Here is a 19,901-nt window from a genome sequence, read left to right as displayed (position 1 = left end):
TTTTAAATCAAACTTAATCATTAATTATTATTTACATGATAATTGTTTTTTGATTGTTTTGAATTGCTTAGATGAAATTTTAGATTTTACAATTATGTAGAAACATGAATTATCATCCATTATGCAATTTTTGGAGACATGAATTTATGATCACATGTGCACGAATAACGTTATGATCACATGTATGCAGGTCGATCATATGTATATTTTACTATTATTTTTGTAAAATAATAGTAAACTTGTAACAACTTTCAGAATGAGATTTCGACATAAGGATTTTACGAACAACGGATTTAAAGTTTCTATACAAAGTATAGAACAAGAGCTATAATCAACCGAATGACGAACTGTAAATTGCTTTGAACTTCTATTACATAAACTAAAAATCAGGTGACGATAATCGGAATTTTTGATCTAAAATAATTGAGTTGTCGGGGCTCGTTAGGCCTCCTGGTCCTTTCGTCCCTCTTTGCTCCCTTTTATATATATTTGTAATTTTTCGATCTTATGTCTTTGCCTCATTGACAAAAACCGAACCCACATGAAGGTCTCTCCCCATTTTGTACTTTTCTTTTTGGTGCAGAGCTTATGGAATAATAAATGAGGCACACCATTGGTGTCTTAGTGATAAGCACGTACACCTAATCCAACATGGACTTATTTGCGAAAACATAATTATTGCATTCTTGAAACAAGCTAAATCTTACAGAAATATTGCTCAAAATCCATGTTATGGGTATTTTGAGTTTTCCGACAAGTGTTGAATATGAAATCTTTTGGTTAGGATTCGTGCGGAAATTAATTTTGAGAAGTTTGGTGGTGGTTTTGTGGTCTAATTCGAAGAAACGAGTGAGATATCGGCATTTTAAGTTTTCCGGTGAATTTTCGAACGAAAGTCAGCCGGAGAAGATGAAGATGATGACAACAAAAAAGTAAATTTCAGTTTTCGTTCCTGAACTTGTCATTTTTTGCAGTTTCAGTCTCTCACGTGTGTTGCACGTGTCCGACTTAACGGCTGAAACTTAATGACGTTTGGCGAGGGACGATTATTGAAAAAATCTGCCAACTTTAAGGTCAAAATTGTAATTTTGTCACTTAAGGGACGAAAAGTGAAAAACGTGTCAACTTCAGGGACGAAAAGTGTAACTTACTCTTGTTTTTATTATTGAATAAACAATAGTTAAAGTTTATATTATTAGGGAGGACGGAGTGGTTAGGCATGGGACCGGTACCGGACCAGTTCCGGTGTGAACACCATCCCGACCTACCGGTACCGGTAGGGAGGGGAGCACTTTGGGCACCACGGTGCCGGTTTGAGTGCCGCTCGATTTGACCGTTGCAGCTTAAAAAAAAAAAAAAAGGGACCCACCTGCAACGTCTCTTTCTTCTCTCTCTTTCTTCTTTCTTTCTTTCTTCTTTCTTTCTTCTTTCTTTTCTTTCTTTTCTTTCTGCCGATTTGTTCCTCCTTTTTTTCCTCTTTGAACTCACTAAACACACACACAAATAACACATACATATATTTATATTTTCGTAATCATGAACCCTAGCAAAAGGGGAGGGGAGGAGAGGAGAAGAAAAATCGGGGAGGGGAGGGGAGGAGTGAGGAAGCTCTCCCCCCACCCTTATAGAAGTAAATATTAAAAAAAAATTGTGTATCCTGCGTTCTGCGTCGTTTTGCATCCATAACGGCTCAAACTGATGATATGGTAAAAACTGATGTGGCGTTGAGATGACGTCTGTGGTTCTGCGTCCTGCAACCATACCTGGTGCTCTAATTAGGTTGAACTTAGAAGTAGTCTCTCTACCTAAATAAAAGTAACGTTTACACCTTAACTTTCTCCGTACACTGTCGTGATATTAAGGCCTAAAACCCCAAGAAGGCTGCAGCTACTTTCTTTCTTATATTTGATAAGATAAACTAGAAACTAACTATTCAATTAACTCTTATAAATTATCACTCTTTTGAATAAAGTAGGCTTAAAATTAATCCATAAATGAACATATCAAAGGTTAAATCGAAATGGTGAATAAAATGTGTGAAACTCATATATATATATATATATATATGGTCGGCGTGGGCCTCACAGTAAACAGAATAAACGGTCACAACTTTGTCATGCAATCCACTTCCATTATCCAAAATCCAACCATCTCAAACAAAAATCGATCATCAGTTACGTTCACCGGAACACATCCGCAGTGTCCGCCTCACGCGCCACTTGCTTAAAAAAATGCTAGCCACATTCTATACCCTCAGTTCCATTCTCCCAACCTTTTTCTCGACTTCACCACGTATCTCCTCTAGGTAAAACTTCCTTGTCACTCAACTTTTTATTTATTTTTTTAATCCAAAGTCCGAGGACTGCGATAATTACGTTTGTGATTAGGTTCATTCACATATATAAAGTGTTGAAATATAATATAATTGATATATTATTTCACATGTGAATGATTTCGGATCGGAGTAATTATTCTTCTTCTATATATGTGAAGGAATTCAATCACATGTGAATAAAATAAAGTTTATTTTGTGGTTTGCGTCTTTCTTTTAAGGTTTTTTTTTTTTTTTTTTTCATTTGGGCCTACGTTTAATATTCACGTATTAATGAACTTAATCACATGTAAAATAACACGTAATTTAGTACTTGTAGTTTTTTTTAGCATAATTAGTTAATTACGCAATGTTAGCACGTTAATTACCATATATTGTATTGGTTAGTTAGTATTTAGAGTTTCCGTATAATTCTTGACCTTTTTATGGTTCTCGAATGCATGCATATATATAGTGACAGATCAATTCAAACGCAAACCATAATAAGGTCGAGAATTGTAAGAACTAGTATTAAATTGTATATGTTATTTCAGTGTGAATCGGTCCAGATTAAAAAGGTCTTGTTCGGTGACAGTGAATCAGCTTGAAAGTCCAATTGTGGTATGCATATATATATATATATATATATATTTCTATGTATTTTAATATTGAATCGTTTGAAGTATTTATGTATGTTTCTGTCTTATGGCTTGAAAGATGACATATGTAATAAAATGATGTGATTAATATGTTTTGGTGTTAACAACATATATAGCTTGGATTTGGTGGTGTGGGAGTGGATCTCTTGGCTACTGTGGCTGCCTTTCCTAATCCAGATGATAAGATTCGAACCACTAACTTGGAGGTAATCGTCGTTGTAGTTAAATTTTTTTGGATGTCAAAGATGATAAGGAATACGACCTTATGATTTTGCATATCGTGTTGTAGAGGTTTATTGATTGCCTTTTGCGTGCTGTGTATTTGTTATAGGTTCAAGGAGGGGGGAATGCAGGAAATGCTCTAACTTGCGCAGCTCGTTTAGGATTAAACGCAAGGTTAATTTCCAAGGTACATTATGCAATATGATAATGAATTGATGTTAAGACTGGACTAAATGGGCACATATTTAAGTTGTGGTTGTATAGCGTATATAGCTAGTAGTAAGCTTTAACTGAAAACTTAAAGATAAAAGGTTAAGCAGAGGTAGAAGGCGACCGAGGTGAAAGCCTATTGATAAATGCGTCTCTTCTCGTTTGTGTGTATTTGAATGAATGTGACCTTTTATGTTAGCCTGAAGAGTTTTTGATATTCTCTTATGTTGTTTTCAGGTTGCCAATGATGCTCAAGGCAGAGGAATATTGGAGGAACTAAAGGATGATGGTGTAGATGTATCTTATTTTGCGGTACTACACATTTATTTAGTACTAGCTTTCAACACTATAATCACATTGACGAACTTAAGTCATTTGAACATCGGTTGACTAGCCTTGGACTGAAAGCTTGAGTGGCAAACTCATTCTGGCTTGAGACAAGATGTTCGTATCAAAGACTCGAGTCAAAAGTCTCAAAAGATGCATCTTTCTGCAAAAATATCAAAAAAATGCCCAAAATAGGCTAAATCTTTGTCACCTAAAATGAGTAACAACTAATTGCCAATGGTTTTTATGTGGTCAACTGGTAAACTATCGAACTTACAGAATATGTAGCACTGCACTTTTCGTAGAGATGACTTGTCTTCGTTATAACTGATAAGTTTCTGTCAATGTTATGTTTGTTGATAATCTAAGCATGCAAATCGAATTATGAATTCTTTCTCTCATTTTTTTTTGTGCCTGGTTACAGGTATCTGAAGAGGGAAATTCACCGTTTACCTACGTGATTGTGGACAATCAAACGTAAGCATCTCTTCATGTCTCGCTCCCTTTCTATGCACTTTATTACTTCTATGAAATACTGTCGGTTTGACTATTCAATTGACTAATTTGGCTAACTGCAAACCATTGTTATGCATCTTAATTCTGAATTGTAAAGTTTAGCAATTTGTATTATATATCTTCATAAACTGTATTTAACACTTGAGTTGCAACCAAGCCCGCATTACATAATTGTGTAATTGTGCTTATGGAAGAGTTGTAATGTTTCCAGGAAAACCCGAACTTGTATTCATACTCCAGGCTCACCTCTAATGTTACCCGATGACATATCCGAATCAACTTTATTGACTGCGCTGGATGGAGTAAAGCTTGTTTATTTTGATGTACGATTGCCTGAAACTGCTCTGGTTGTTGCACATAAGGTAAACATTAGGCAATCGATGATCTTTTTAGTCTTGTTTAGCTTGTAACTTTCTGTCTGCCAGAATATAATTAAGGTGATTTAGTTTATTTTTTTCATATTCAATTGATGGGCATAATGTAGTCCAACAGTCGTCCTTCATCTTGCAATATACAGCTACCAATAGTTATTAGATGGAAATGAACCATCCCTGTTCAATTTTACCAGTGCAGGCAATTAGCAAGAAAATACCTATTCTGATTGATGCTGAAAGGCCAAGAGAAGGACTGGATGATCTTATAAATTTATCAGATTACGTTGTTTGCTCAGCAAAATTTCCTCAGGTTAGCTGATGATGTTTTCATGTTGCAACTTCATTTCTATGTTTACCAGAAAAAAGAAAGTTTTATTCTTTGTCCTATCTGCTAATGTTGCGTAACATTATGATCCTTATTTTTCTGTAGTCAAGTATCAGTTTACTTTTAGTATAATGCTAATAAGGAGCTATAGCTCAATTTTCTATCTTAGTTAACCAACTTTTTTTGTGCAACAAAAATCCTTTAATAAGCTTTGGTTTATGATTACCAACTAAAAAAACTCGATTCAAAGTAAACTGTTCTGCTGTCTGAGTTTTTTAGGTAGTCTTCTGAATCCAGAATTTTGATCAAAGCTGGTTATCGTTTTTGCAAATTGCCCTGCCAATAAGTGTTGATCATTATTGAAATGGCAACATCTATGAAGTTCAATAATAGGCTTAACTGTCGTATTTAACTGACAGACGTGGACTGGAGCTCCATCTGTTCCGAGTGCACTTGTGTCCATGCTGTTGAGGTTACCTAAGGTCAAGTTTGTGATTGTAACATTAGGTGCAGATGGCTGTATAATGCTTGAGAGAAGCGTGGCTGGTGCGTATACAATTCCTTATATAGTATCTGGTAGCATACTAACCTTCATGGCACAGCGTCTGATATTAACTTCATTTCGACCAGAGAATTCTCAAGCTAAGGAAATGGATGTAGATAATTTGGTAGAGCAATTGAAGCACAAATCTGACAGTACCACAACTGGCCCAACATGCTTTTCATCGGTATTTTCGTGTTTTAAGTTATATGCCCGATTGAAAGTATAAGCTACATTCTTTATTCAGTTATTGTACTATTTATTGTGTACATTCAATGCAATAACATCATTCTTTGTGGATTAAACTTTAACAATACGCTAACATGGTGTTTAGAAAGCAGCCTCCTGTAGCAGACTACCTTGATTCGAGATTCTGAAACTTTAATAATTCGACCCGCCTAAAGAAAGTTGGTTACCTAGAACTTTAACCAAAATTGGTTACCTTATTACACAATATGCTATCTGAATTTCACTGCAAATCTCAAAGATGATATCAAAAAAAGTCCATAACTTTTGTAACCATTTTCTGAAAACATGGCACATAATACAATTTAATGCTTACAATAAAATTACTATTCTATTTTGTCCTCCAGGACGTTACAAGGTTGCAGGCGAAAGGAGTTGGGAGCATATATGGAAAGATATTTATTGGCACAGCCGAGAAAATACCACAATCAGAACTCGTGGATACAACAGGCGCAGGAGACGCATTTATAGGAGCGGTCCTATATGGTACATATTTATAACCGGTTCATTACTACATTATATCGCAATAATCTCTCTACATAACAAGGAACTCAGGAAGGTACAGCCATTAAAAAATAAAAAATAAAAACCAGGAAGGTACAAGTTGAAAGACATACCGCATACCTATTATACTTGTTGTTTGTATACATCAATTTAAGCATACATACAATACAATTAATAACAATATAATAAAATTTTACACGATATGAGTCCATCTACAACATCTATAATACAAATAATTAACCTCATATATTATATTGATCTAAATATAGATAATCTTATCATAGATTACTCAACTGCATAAATTCATGGCCTAATGACACCAAACTCGATTTTTCAATGCTAGTCAAATTTACTTCAAGTGATGTAATATAATATCAATAGCAATTAAATTCAAACTTCCAATACTTTAAACTCCTATAGTTGATCACTTCCATATTTAGTGACCTAAATTTAAAATGTCATAGTTTATGATCGTAATAGGCCGGCACTATTATGGTCACAAACTATTAAATTTTAAATTAATTTCACTAAATACTTCCGTTCTCAATTTCGAAATTATTCTAATCATTTGAAGACATAGTCATTTTCTTTAGTTTAAGTCTAGGCATCCTATCTGTTAAGATTGAATACCTAAATCCCTTAAACCATGACGGGATAAGAGCTCATAAAGTCATAATAAATCTTAACTGTTATCATAAGATCGATTCTTATGATAACCACATGTGGGATTAGAACATGTTATTTTCGACCCCATTTTTGTATTTGTATCGCCTCTACGAAATTTCAAGAGAATTTAAATAGGTGTGAAGCATTTCAAGGTCGATGACTAACTAGTAGAAGTGAATCTATTAACTATTGCATTTATATATATGAATTCTTGTTTTTCTTTAGGCTAATTGCTTAAAGTATCACTCCCTTGGTCAAGTTTTAACAAATCCAGGACTTGAAAATATGGATAGTGAGACCCTTATTGTATCATATCACCATGACATTGTACCTTGGTAAATTTTAAGTAATGTTGGACTCATTTACCCATATTAAGCATTTAAGATGTAAATTTAATAAATAAGATGCTCATCTTAGTACGATCTCCCTATCCGAAAAAGGTCTGATTCCATGTTCCAAAAAATCTATATAAAAGCTAGATATGCCACAAGGTTTATATAAAATGTGACTGGATAAAGTATGAGAGTTTAAATTTGTAAAGGTCAAAAGTTAGAATTAAATAATGGAATGAAGGACCTAAAAGATGGGACATAAAGCTAATTTATAAGTGTCCCCGAGCAACTGACTGGAATTGACAAGTCGTGTTGTACATGTAATTTGTAGCCATTTGCACCAACAAAACACCGGAGCAGATGTTGCCTTTTGCAGCTCAAGTGGTTAGTATTTCCTGTACATTCATGCTTTTAGTTGGACAAATTTATACATATCTTATCAAATTTATCTTACCTTGTTTTGGGAAGATGTCAGGGTTTGGGATTAATTGTGGAATAACAAGGTCATGCAAATATTTAAAATCTGGTTGAGGCCATGAGATTAACATTTACCTTTTATTCTTCTGGATATGTTGGTTTGTTTGACTATTATTTCAAAAACCTGATTTTGTCCAAAATCAATTGGTGGCAAACACTACCTTCAAGGCTTCAAGTTTGATCTAAATGTAAAAAGTTTAATCATCAGATACATGTAGGCAAAATCAAACTTTTTAAGAAATAAGATGTCTAACTTTTTAAGGCAGGCTTAATATAAATTAAGCCTAAGCGAAAGAATATGTTTTCTAATTGATGGTTTTTCTGCATAAACAAACGCAGGCAGCTATTTCTTGTCGAGCCTTAGGCGCTCGTGCTGGTCTTCCACGGCTAACAGATCCTCGTTTAACTCCTTTTTCGCATTAAGGTAGCCTTTCCTTGTCGTGTCCGACTCAGATATCTTGTATCCATTGCAATTCATTGTTAATTTTAATTTATACCGCATTCATTCAAAGATGTAAATAAACAATGGCAATAAATAAAAACATTTCCCAGTTTGGAAATTGTCTTGAATTACCCTTAACTAATAGCTGACTAAGGCTGCTGCTGGTCATTACAATACTAACAACACAAAATATCGCAATAGTTTGCTAGTTTTCTAAGAACCCTCTAAAAACTATTAAGCCCAATAAACCCCGAAAATATAAAACATCTACAACATACTATCTGCCATAGTAGGCAGCCTTTTGAAGAAACTGGCAGCACTTGACGGCAACTTGTTCCTGAACCTTGGTGGCCTTAAAAAATACAAGCCCCAAACCGCTACCACCCACCTGATAGGCACCAAGTAAAACCCAAAAGCAGCCAAGAAACAGATCACCACAAACAAGAACGAGGCCCTCGGGTCTCTCCAGCTGAGCAATGCTTGGAATCTTTCACCTTGAGTTGCCATGTCACCAACCACTGTCTGAATCCTCCCTGCCACACTCCTCAGCCTATCGTACCTGATCCTCACAATGTCAGCGCTTCTACTAGTCGGGAATGAGTCAAATTCTTCATCCAACTCGTCAGGGTGAACACCTTCCGCATAGGAGAGACGGATATCCATGTGAGGCGGGTAACGAGGGCGTGAACGGTATCTCCATAGTCCCATAACCGCAAATCCCAACAGTATAGATGGGATAATAAGCTCTGGCATCAGTACCATGGTAATGAAAGTGAGCACGAACATGCTCGAGTAAACTGGCATGTGCCAGTTTCGCATAGCATCAATAACCTTGTTGATGACCACGAGCCAAGATAACACGTTAGTGAGCCGGATGAAATTAGCTTTGCTCTTCCTCATACTCCACATATGAGAATCGTGATCAAGCATGTACTCTACAACCTCCCTTCCAAGAGACGGCTCAGCCCGGCCGAGCCGAGACGCCACGACATTCATAGCCTGGTACCTCAAGCTGTCTAACTGGATCACGGACAAGGGTTGAACATAGTGCATTTTAGGTAGTAAAGGCATTGTGTACATGTGAAGCATATTGGGCATGTTAGCACAAGAGAATCTTACAGCCAAATGAAGCTCGCCCATTTTCTTCACACCAGAAGGATGCAACATCAACAGTGGATATGCATGAGTGTAAACCCGATCTGACTCGAGTGTAGACAGCCGGATCCGGACTTTTCCTATCCGGGAGTCACGGGCACCAGCTCCACCAGCCCCAGCAGTGTTCTTATCAACCCGTGAATTATCAAAAACCCCGATTGTGATGACTGTGCAAGGATCAAACACTTCCCAAGTATACTGCTCATTCCATTTTGGACCCAAACTATCCACAACTGTACGAGTCCTGACCCATTTCTGCCCATATTTAGCCACACAATAAGAATCGGTTGTTCCACCCTTACCTTCTTTAATCTTCATAGGCATAAGATTAGAAGCCCCCAAAATCCCCACCTCAAGAACACCAATATGAGGTTTCCATAGCTGTTTGGCTGTAGGCCTAACATCACTACTATACATTGTAGCTTCATCAAGCACATGATACCCGCCATCAAGTGTGGCCCGAATATGTATTCTAGAAGCAAACCTCACAACCGACATTGAATCATTCGGGTTACTAGAACGCCCATCAAGATTATACCACCTAGAAGCCACTTCTTTTGAATCCAACCTCCTGTTTATACTACCAACAGGCAACATAACCCGGCCCACAACCTCCTCACGGTTCGGCCCAATCCTATCCTCCACAGACAACATCACATAATCCTCAAAAGGCTCAGCCACCACAAACATCAAATCCTCATTCCAAAACGGGTTTGAAAGACTACGGTTTGCCATAGCCGGAGCCACCCGAGTTTTCAAAACCTGGTTTCCTACTTGTACCTTAACATTAAGCTCAGGATACCTCATCACAGAAGTCCCTTTATCACTCGTAACAACATCTTGTGCTTCAATAACAGAAACCCTCAAATACCAAAGTTTAGGAGATAGATATACCTTAGATTGAATCGACCCAAGCCCATCCAAATGCACATTTGCAGCCTTGGAATGCCACGCCTCAGAAAAAGCCTCATCTGCTTGAGTCCCAAACCATATAGCCACCATAACTTCACCCCCTTTAGCCCTCTCACCTCTTTTATCATCCATCCTATACCATTGTGGTGCTAATTGACTATCCGGTGGCACTCTTTTTGGCACTTCATTCAAATCAAACCAAACCCGACCCAAGTAATCATCTTTATCTCTTTCTTTCACAAAAATCTCTACCATTGATGATTGTATAGTATCTTTAGAGAATGCAAATACTTGATCCCATTCACCATTATTCAAACCAACTCTTTTTGTTATCCCTCTATAGTTACCTAACTTAACCTCTGCCACAATTTCACCACCACCCATAACCGGAATATCCCTCCCTTTCACCACTCTTATATATAAATACTGCATTTGCTCCACTAAATCATAAGTTGAACTAGTCTTGTCCTTGTTCAACAAGCCCCCACCTAAATGGGGGCTTGTTTCTTTCAAAGAATAATCATTAACCACACCCGAAAACATCCCCATCCGCCCTCCACCTACATTCATCCCGGGCCCACCAGGGCCCGGGATAGAAGTCATCACAACTGGCTTAAGGTCTCCCTGGTTTGACCCAGGGTGTCCACCACCACCAGTACCATTACCATGTTTTTTCATATCAGTTACATGTATCATTTTCTTGTTTTCTTGACCACCCATTTGCTGGTGGTGGCTTTGAATACTAGTAGTACTAGTACTTTTTTGTTGAAATTTCTTTCCTTTTTTAGAAACCACATCACTAGAATTATTCACCATCCCATTACCACCACCACCATTATTATCAACATTTTTAGCATGTTCTTTAGAAGACAAATACAATTTAAAAGTAATCTCACCTCGCACGTGTGAAAACAAAGATCTTTTATCAAGTGTGTGAAGCTGTGGAATGACATCATCTTGTCCTTCACATGCAATACTAGTACCACAAACTCTAACCTTGCCCAAGAAATTCCTACTATTGTTTGACTTTTTTTCATTAAAAACATTGACTTCAATAGTCCTATAAGGAAGATCAGAAACATCATTAACATGAAACACAAGTTTTTCATTCCAAACAGGGTTTAAATCTTTGTATTTGACTTGTGTTCTTTGTCTTTGACCTTCAAACTCAACTTCAACAAATGCTGATGATGAACCTTCTCCATCTTTTGGCATCAAATTATGGGCCCCCAACACTTCCACTACAAGCTTTTCTTTACTCATTTTTAAAATTTAAATTTTTTTTGTTTGTGTGAAATGTGAAAAGAAACTAGGCCAGTTTGTGGGGTTTTTGAGAGATGGAGAAATGGTGTGTGAAAAAGTGTGTATTATTTTTTTTGTGGAGAGTGAAGGTAAAGAGACAACAGAGTGGCTCAAGAAAGAAGATGAAAAAACAGTAAAATGTAGAGAGAGGGAGAAATATGACAGGCAATGTATATATGTGTATTGATAGTGATGATACATACATACGATTATAGTACTAGAAGATCGTTGAGATCGAGTATTTTTAAAATTTAATGCTTTCGGTATTTTAGAAACTTATTAAAAATAAAAAGTTGTGTTATTTGAAACCATCTAGGAAGGTAATTATTTCAAACGTATTTATTACTTGTAAAGTAGGTTATTGTAAAAAAAAAAACATTTAATTCATGTTTGTGCATCATAAATTAAAAATGTATTATTGGATGAAAATGTGTTAAAAATATATAACAAAATTTTACATTACTGATTCATGTTTGTGCATCATAAATATCAGTTTTGGTGTCAAAAAATAATTTGGTTTTTGTGTTGAAAAACACATTTTGTTTATTACGTTATATGCATCACATAGTTGCGAAAATGTAACTTGCATTTTGCAATTTCGGCAAAAACGCAAGTTAAATATAAATTCTTTTTAATAATAATGTTAATTTTTATTAAATACGCATTAACAAATACAAATATGTCATACTGATCAATCTGATCTACATAAAATTAGAAGGCAAACGGACAGCAAGTTGCGCCGCTAACCCTTTTTATATATTGTAAAAAACTACATTCGTAGACTTTGGTATTACAATGTTATTATGCATGAACGGTTGAACCTTGTCAAGTAACTCAATGGACTCGGAAGGGAGAAAATAAAAGGTATCAAATAGAAAACAAATTTCTATACAAAATAAATTTGACAAAATAGAAATTTGTTATATCACAATAAGCATCATTTTTGCTTAATCGAACCCTGATATTTTTATGTATCTTAAAATAGTTTAAAAGATGGAGTTCGATGAGACGGTTTGTATAATAAGTCTTATGTTTCTTAGATTTGTACTTTTAGTTCCTTAATTTATACTATCATTATACTAATTTTTTGTTAGTTTGAGTTGTTAAAAATACTTAAACTTTGCTATTAAAAAAGTAATTATACATTAGATAATTAATTATGTTAATCTTAATCTTGTTTCAAAATTTTGAACACAAATATACATGTGGAGAGGGAGAGATGTGGGAGATAGTGATGTGACAATGGATAGAGTAATTTAGTTATATAGCCATAGGGGTAAGTAAAGCATGGTGATGTATGGGAAACTAGACAAGACAGAGGAAAAAAGAATTGGGATTTTGGAGAATGGACTCGGGTTTCTAATACAATCTACTCGCTCTTGTATATGTGTAGTTCGCTACACGCGCTGACTTGCAGCTTTTTTACTAAAGTATACTCTTTATCCTTTTAATGCAATATATAATTATATATGCATGGTATATTTATTTAGTTTAATTTAATTTAGTTAAGCTTCTATACATTGTGTCATTCACAAAATAAAAAAAGGAAGTCCTATACACTGTATGTCTGTATATATATTGGTGGTGTTCTGTTTGTATTTATTTTATTTTCCATATGATATGAAAACTCTATTATTTTGTTTATCCCTTTTAGAAACAAAATATAAATGATAAAAAGTAAAATAAATTACCATTTTAATGTAGGTCAACGAAAATGTCATCAGGTTAATTAATCTTGAATATCTATTAACAAAGAAATAAATGTAATTATATTGTTGACCATAATCAATGGTAGTGACTAATGAATAGATGTGGTTATTACAAGTTAAACAAATACAGTAGCTAATTTGGATTGATCAATATTATAATTATAATTATAGTTATAAGTATTTGGTGAAAATAAAACTTAGTGTTTAGCTGTTAAAAATAAAACATCTTAACGTTTAAACAAATTGTTTTATTTTACAGTTGGTATAGCCGTATTTCAAATATATGCACGTATTTCAAATAATTTAACCATTTACAACAATACATGCATTGTACAATTGTATATTGTACTGTAAAAGTTGTAGATGACTGAAATTGATATAGATGTATCACTCTCCAAATTGTTTAAGAATAATATTCAAGAGCATTGATATAAAATTTAATATGGAATAATTTTTTATGCATGCTAACAACAATTTTAAAGTTGTAGCATTTTTCATTAATAAAAACAGATAAGTTCTCAAAGTTTAAAACATGAAGGTTTTTTTTCTAGAACAGCTAAGATTTTATTAATCATGTGTTTCGGCAAGACGCCTAGGCAACTAAAAGAATAAGTACAATACAATAGGAAAGAAGGACTCATTGCCCATAAAGGCTACGAGAGACTAGTTTTTCTATCGCGACTGGACAACCAACAATAAGAGACAAAAACAATAGACTGGAACACGTCATTATACGAGTCATTACTATCTTGGTGAATAACCTGATTCCTGTGTTTCCTAAGAGACCACCACCATACGAAACAAATGGCTTCTAAAATTCTTTTAAATCGAGGGGGTATTGTGAAACATTAATCCATTGTAAAACATGAAGTTAACTATCCAATTTCTCATATTGATGAACAAGTCAACAAATCAAATTTATTGACATTGTTTTTGTAAAGATAGTTAAATTAGTTTTTTTTTTTACAAATTATCCCAAAAGACAAAGTATTTTTTGAATTAAACATACATATTATCAAAGTGTAATTTAAAGCAACATATTTTACTTATTTGATTTCTCATATTAATAATCAAGTCAACAAGTCAAATATAGAAGCCTATTTTTTCACATAAAGATAGTTGTAGACTTGAAATTTCCTTTTTATCTTATAACCAATGTATTTTCAATACTTACAATGATAAATAAAATAATAATAATAATAAATAACAATAATCAAGAATTTGTGTAAGGTATTAAAGATGCTTTACCAAAGAAAAACTCAAGTAGGGGTACTATGACAACACCATATATTTCCTTCAATAACATTCCAAAATCCAAACCAAACTTATAACTTTGAATGAATTTGGTCAAAATTGCTATGTAAGGGTTATTTTTTTTGTGAAAAGCAAACCACTGGACAGCCCATCGATATACTCAAAAAATTGAGAATTTGCCACTCTAAAAATAGCATACATTCACGACTAGTACCCAACCAAAAGTTAAATAGTACTAGACTTTAATCCAATTGGTTGCATTCTTTATGCTTCCAAAGTTCAAATTCAGCTGTTCGTGAGTCGTATCCTATTAAATGGATCGTGTAGTTTATGGCTAATGTTTTTATTGGTTCCGATGGGTCATCGGTCGCGTTCAAGATTCATAGTTTAATTTTTACTTTTGTGTATATGTGGTTCATTATACTTTCATGGTATGGTCGAGCGGTTTACGTTCATGGTCCCTTATTCTTTTTGTGGTTCCTGAGGGTCGATGTAGGGGTCATGTGTGCATTGGTGGTTGCTTTTGTGGCAAGTCAAGAGTACGTGTACTATTTTTCTTCTAAACAAATTATTCAAGTTATCCTCGTGGTATATAAAGGGCAAGGATGTAGTCATCGGCAAGTTCTTTTGACAAGTTTTGGCAAATTGGCAAACCTATAGCATGTGTATTGGTTAGTTTTGGCAAATTGCATTGCCATGTAGGATCAGCTAGTTTTGGCCGATTGTAGCAAAGAATTGGCAAGAACATAAAGAGCAAGATTCCTTCTTATTTTGTTTGTATATGGTTTGTCTTTTTTTTTGGCAAGTTTTGGTAAAGAATGTCATTACATCCTTGGTTTTGACAAGTATTGGCTAGCTATTGGCAAAAAAATGGCTTGGACACATGGCATTTTTTTAGTGGTTCAAAACTTGTCAATTTGACAAATTATTGGCATTACACCCTTGCCCCTAAGCATCCAATAATTACCAATTCTGGTTGTCAAAATATCACAATATTGCATATGTATACATATGGACATATGGATTTGGTATTAGTATATTGGAAGTTAATCATATATACTATCGAGACTTGGTTCATATATGGAATATATACTTGACTATAACCCTTCAATTTTTAGGTTGTGAATTAAAATCTTGCGGTAGACATTTTATAAATTCGTGTGAAATTATTTAGTTGTCATTTAAAATAAAATGAAAAAATAAGACGTTATATAATCATGGATGGTTTAAAAAAACTTAAAACATAACAAATGGATTTCTTAGGTTTGCTACTAAACATAGAAACTACTAAAATTATCTATTGTAATGAAGTTATTCTATGATCATTTTTTACTATAAAACAAAATAACTACGGAGTACTAATTTTCTTCATAAGATCTCGACATCAATACATCATCAACATGAAATACGCCGGGTGTGTTTGATGTGTAACTAATCTAAGCATATAGAGCTTGGATGAGATCATGTTTATAAGTTTCTACGAATTTCTAGACAGAGGCGGTACCATATGGGGGCAAAGATTTTTCTTTCAAATTTAGATTTTGTTATATATTTTTAAATTTTTCATTAATGTTTAAAAACTTTTTATAACATTTTATTTTCTTTCAGATTTTTTTTCATGAATTTTTTAATTGTCTTCTCAGAATTTTTTTTTTGGTACCACATCTGCTTCTAAGTGTTTATGAATGACGACATTTCAAATGACCTGTATTATTATCATTGAGAGATGCAAGATACTTGTTCAAGCTCCGTAAATAGAACAAGTACAAATCCTTATCCACCACATTTTGACCTTTGATCAGTCTTAAGAAACTTTCAAAAAAATTCGTCTTAAGATGGTTTGACCTTCCTTTGACCACATGATGTAGAACACACGCGTGTGGGGAAGCGAGTTGGTAAAAGTTGGTTTCATATAGAAGCGCGTGACAAAACACGACAGACAAAAAAGAAAAGATTAGAGAATCTTTTACCCGAAGGGTTAAACAAGAAAATATCTCAAAGTCCGAGGTTAGTAATTGTTTTGTATGCAAGGTTAGTTTTGCTTCGTTAGCATTAAAACCTTTGTTTTGGGAATGTTGGATTTTCGCACTTCCAAGGCGCGTCTTTCACGCTTTCATACACCCACTTCACTATTTTCACTACCCTTTTTGAACTTCTTTTCTGGTGGTATTTGTCTTTGTTTCATTTTCTATTCCACGTTTTTTTAGAGCTTTCCAAATGGTAAAAAGCTATTAATAATTTTTTTTTTTTTTTTAGTCACACCATTATTAAAATAATATAAGTTAAAAAACTTTTTTCCTTCACTTTCTTTGATTACATTGAGTGTGTAAGAAAAAAAGTTTTTGCTTCAATAGGTTAAAGAGTATCAACCTTTTGAAAAAAAAAAGTCATTCATAACAATGTTAAAAAGCTTTTCAATAGCTTTTTTGTATAAAAAAAGGTCATTCATCAACCTACCATTGTGAATGCCTTTAGATAATTCGATCGATTTATTATAGTTTTATAATCAATATTTAAAAAGTTAAGTTATGTAATATAATTCGAACATGTAACTTCTGTTTAATATAAGTTGTAGTTTGTTTAATCAAAGTTGTATTTTTGAGGTCGAAACTCGACATGATATCACATGGCAGGTTCTAATGTGACTCCATGGATAAAAGGAAAATGTACAATGACTAAATGTTACTGTATTTTCTAGTAATTTACTTTCTCTTTCAAGTTTTGTTGACAACTACAATGAACATATTTCTTTCTATCATCCAAAATTTAAAAAGAAGATGCAAGTGTTTATGTATGTCTACATATATATACAGTGGCTGCAATAAAATCAGAAGTACATTCTATTAATTGATTATAATCATGTTAAATAGTGCAAGAACTAAGTATTCTTTTTAAACAGTTTTTATTTATATAAACTTTTATACTCCGTATTAATTAAGATTGCAAATAACTTTACATTTTGATCCTTTAAGCATTTTATTTTTCTTCTTTATGTTTTGATTAACTATTGTATCTTTTAAAACTTGTCCTTGTTAACTACCTTGTAGCTAATCTAATACAGTAGTTAATTATATCTTTTAGAAAATGTCCTTAGTTTTAAAACTTGTCCTACTTTTAAAATTTAAAATCATTTTAGTTTACATATCACCCTTTGTACTTTCTAGACGTATAATGATTAAACAAGATATTAACAAATAAATTGTCTTATATGATACAAAGTAAAAATCAGGTTGTTATTTAAATTCGAAACACCTTTAAAAAAAAAAAAATTTAATTCGAAACACTACCAACAAGTCTATTCTTTTCCGTCTTTAGCCATGCAAAATATGACCTTGGAGAAAATTAGATTTGTTTAAAGTGTATGCATATGTAAATATGTAATTTCATCATTAATTTCTAGTTTTTGTTACGATTACGATTTACGTTGTTTATAATTTTCGTCTTAAACTTATGGCTTCAAGCCTAAATATGTAAACGGATGAGATTATAAGGAGGCCCGGTCAAGTGTCTAATTGGGCCAGAAACTATAAATACATAACCCAATTAAGCTAACCTAAAAGGCCAATACACAATAGGTGGGCAAAATATCCGGTTCAAAGAAAACCGATTTGGATTATTTAGAAACTGGAACCGGTTCCGGTTCCGGTTCCTCAAGAACTGGTCGGTTCAGGACCGGTTTCACTTTTGGATCCAAAAATCGATTCCTTCCCAGTTTCAAACGGTTTCGAACCGAAAAAACATGGTCGAACGTTAATCAAGAACCGGTTCCGGTTCTTAAAGAACCAGTTCCAAGTTAACTGAAACCGGTTCCGATTCTGAACCGGTTCTATCAGTTCTAATCCAATGCCCACCTATACACTACACGTGACCTGAACCATTTAAGAACCTAACCTATGAGAAACCAAATAAAGATTTTCACGAATTTGAGGACAAGATAGATGAATAAAAACCCTTGCATATACCTTTGTAAACATGAATGCTATCCAAATTTTAAATAAAATTGGAGGTTTTGTTGGTTTTTTAAAAAATTATTAAAAAAGAAATTTCATAATTTTTTTCAAACATTACTGTGACCAGCAACTTATCATATTGGTTGGATTATGCTAATCGATAGAAACATATATGACATTTATAAATAGGGAAATGATTAATCTTCCTAAACAAATGACCTCTAATTTTAAGATTGTGACATGTGTCAAAATCAAATGATTAAATTTAGAGAGAAAATTAATGAAAGACACTTGTCAAGTAGTAAATGTATTAGAACTTTCAAAGGATTATTAGAAGGATTTTTGAAATGATTTATCATTTTCTTTAAAAATATTCTTACATTAGTGATAACAAAAAGGTCCAATAATGACAAAACATACAATCAAACTTTTTTTCTACTTCTTATTTTAGGACGACATTCTAATTTACTTCTATTTCTAATTTACACGCATGCATGAGAATAAACTCAGGACTCTCGAAAAATCACTATTAATCAACTCTCACAAATGTGGGAAGTGAGACTCGAACCCCCAAGGTCAAAGATATTATCAATAAACCACCAACCCCATTGGCCTACAATCAAACTATAACTTATGTTTCCAAGATACAAATTTAAATAATTAACAAGAATTAATAAGCCATAATATTGTATATATATGACAAATAAAATTTTTCTCATTTGCAATAATTTTCTAATATATAACTGTTTAAAACATCAATTGTTGTAAAAAAAATACTTTTCAATAATCTTAAAAACTCACTTAACGTGCATAGAAAAATTGTATTTTTCATATTAAAAATTTATCTCTTGAATTTTATGATAAATATAAAACAATTGAATACACTTAAATTATAATCCTTAAAATTACATTTGACAAAAACTTAAAAAATATGTAGTGGATTTATCGTCGCCCATTCGTTTATGCCTTATCAATAATATTAAATCATTTTCATTTCGTTTTAATCGCAGCTATTCTGGTTGCATTACATTTCGTGATTGGAAACTGGAAAATAGTATAACTTAGAAGTGAAAAGTGTTCGAAGTGAAAAATGGATAAAGTGAAAAAAGAGTTTATTGAACTTATGGTCAAAGGTAACACACCTTTCCCATTTTGAAACTTCCTATTAAGTCAACCACATTCTATGCTATCTAAATGTCATCGTTTAGTGTATGTAAAGGCCCACAAATATATCTCCTCGTTCCGCATATTACGGTCATCGTCCCACCGTGGAAGTAAAATATAAATATTGAGCCTTTTAGTTACAAATTAAATAATCACCGACAAAGATATGAAAAACAGATATCTATCATTATATTTATAAGTATCTTATTTTTTTTAACAAAAAAACTATACAAATCTACACCGATTTTATAAATTTCTACACAAAGTGTCCAAAAAAATAAAAATAAAAATTAAACACATGAT

The 19,901-nt window shown here is 33.4% G+C and overlaps 2 protein-coding genes across 3 annotated transcripts; one reads left to right on the top strand and one right to left on the bottom strand.

The window, feature by feature from the left end:
- The first annotated feature begins 2,117 nt into the window (after positions 1-2,117).
- LOC122606956 (sulfofructose kinase-like) lies at positions 2,118-8,270 on the top strand. Of its 2 annotated transcripts, XM_043779859.1 has the most exons (13): positions 2,119-2,305; positions 2,866-2,932; positions 3,087-3,176; positions 3,302-3,379; positions 3,640-3,714; positions 4,154-4,206; positions 4,457-4,607; positions 4,819-4,929; positions 5,364-5,490; positions 5,575-5,672; positions 6,079-6,217; positions 7,565-7,617; positions 8,050-8,270. In XM_043779859.1, the coding sequence occupies exons 1-13, from the start codon at positions 2,232-2,234 to the stop codon at positions 8,131-8,133; spliced, it is 1,200 nt and encodes a 399-aa protein (XP_043635794.1). In that variant the 5' UTR covers positions 2,119-2,231; the 3' UTR covers positions 8,134-8,270. The 2 variants fall into 2 exon arrangements, with proteins under 2 accessions (XP_043635795.1, XP_043635794.1); XM_043779860.1 differs by lacking the exon at positions 8,050-8,270 and having other exon boundaries at positions 2,118-2,305; positions 7,554-7,616.
- LOC122606955 (FT-interacting protein 7) lies at positions 8,256-11,482 on the bottom strand. Its single transcript, XM_043779858.1, has 2 exons — positions 10,885-11,482; positions 8,256-10,839 (listed from the first exon to the last, which is right to left on the bottom strand). The coding sequence occupies exons 1-2, from the start codon at positions 11,480-11,482 to the stop codon at positions 8,420-8,422; spliced, it is 3,018 nt and encodes a 1,005-aa protein (XP_043635793.1). The 3' UTR covers positions 8,256-8,419.
- Positions 11,483-19,901: the final 8,419 nt, after the last annotated feature.

The sequence above is a fragment of the Erigeron canadensis genome, chromosome 7 (assembly GCF_010389155.1).
Source record: "Erigeron canadensis isolate Cc75 chromosome 7, C_canadensis_v1, whole genome shotgun sequence".
Lineage (NCBI taxonomy): Eukaryota > Viridiplantae > Streptophyta > Magnoliopsida > Asterales > Asteraceae > Erigeron > Erigeron canadensis.
This window is presented reverse-complemented; position numbering and strand designations above follow the sequence as displayed.

Excerpts from the sequence above, each read along its gene's own strand:
- LOC122606955 (XM_043779858.1), bottom strand. The coding sequence starts at position 11,482 with ATGAGTAAAGAAAAGCTTGTAGTGGAAGTGTTGGGGGCCCATAATTTG. Across the intron at positions 10,840-10,884 it reads AACTGATATGAAAAAACATG|ACCTTAAGCCAGTTGTGATG; the intron begins GTAATGGTACTG and ends CAAACCAGGGAG.
- LOC122606956 (XM_043779859.1), top strand. The coding sequence starts at position 2,232 with ATGCTAGCCACATTCTATACCCTCAGTTCCATTCTCCCAACCTTTTTC. Across the intron at positions 4,608-4,818 it reads CTCTGGTTGTTGCACATAAG|GCAATTAGCAAGAAAATACC; the intron begins GTAAACATTAGG and ends TTACCAGTGCAG. Across the intron at positions 6,218-7,564 it reads TATAGGAGCGGTCCTATATG|CCATTTGCACCAACAAAACA; the intron begins GTACATATTTAT and ends TGTAATTTGTAG.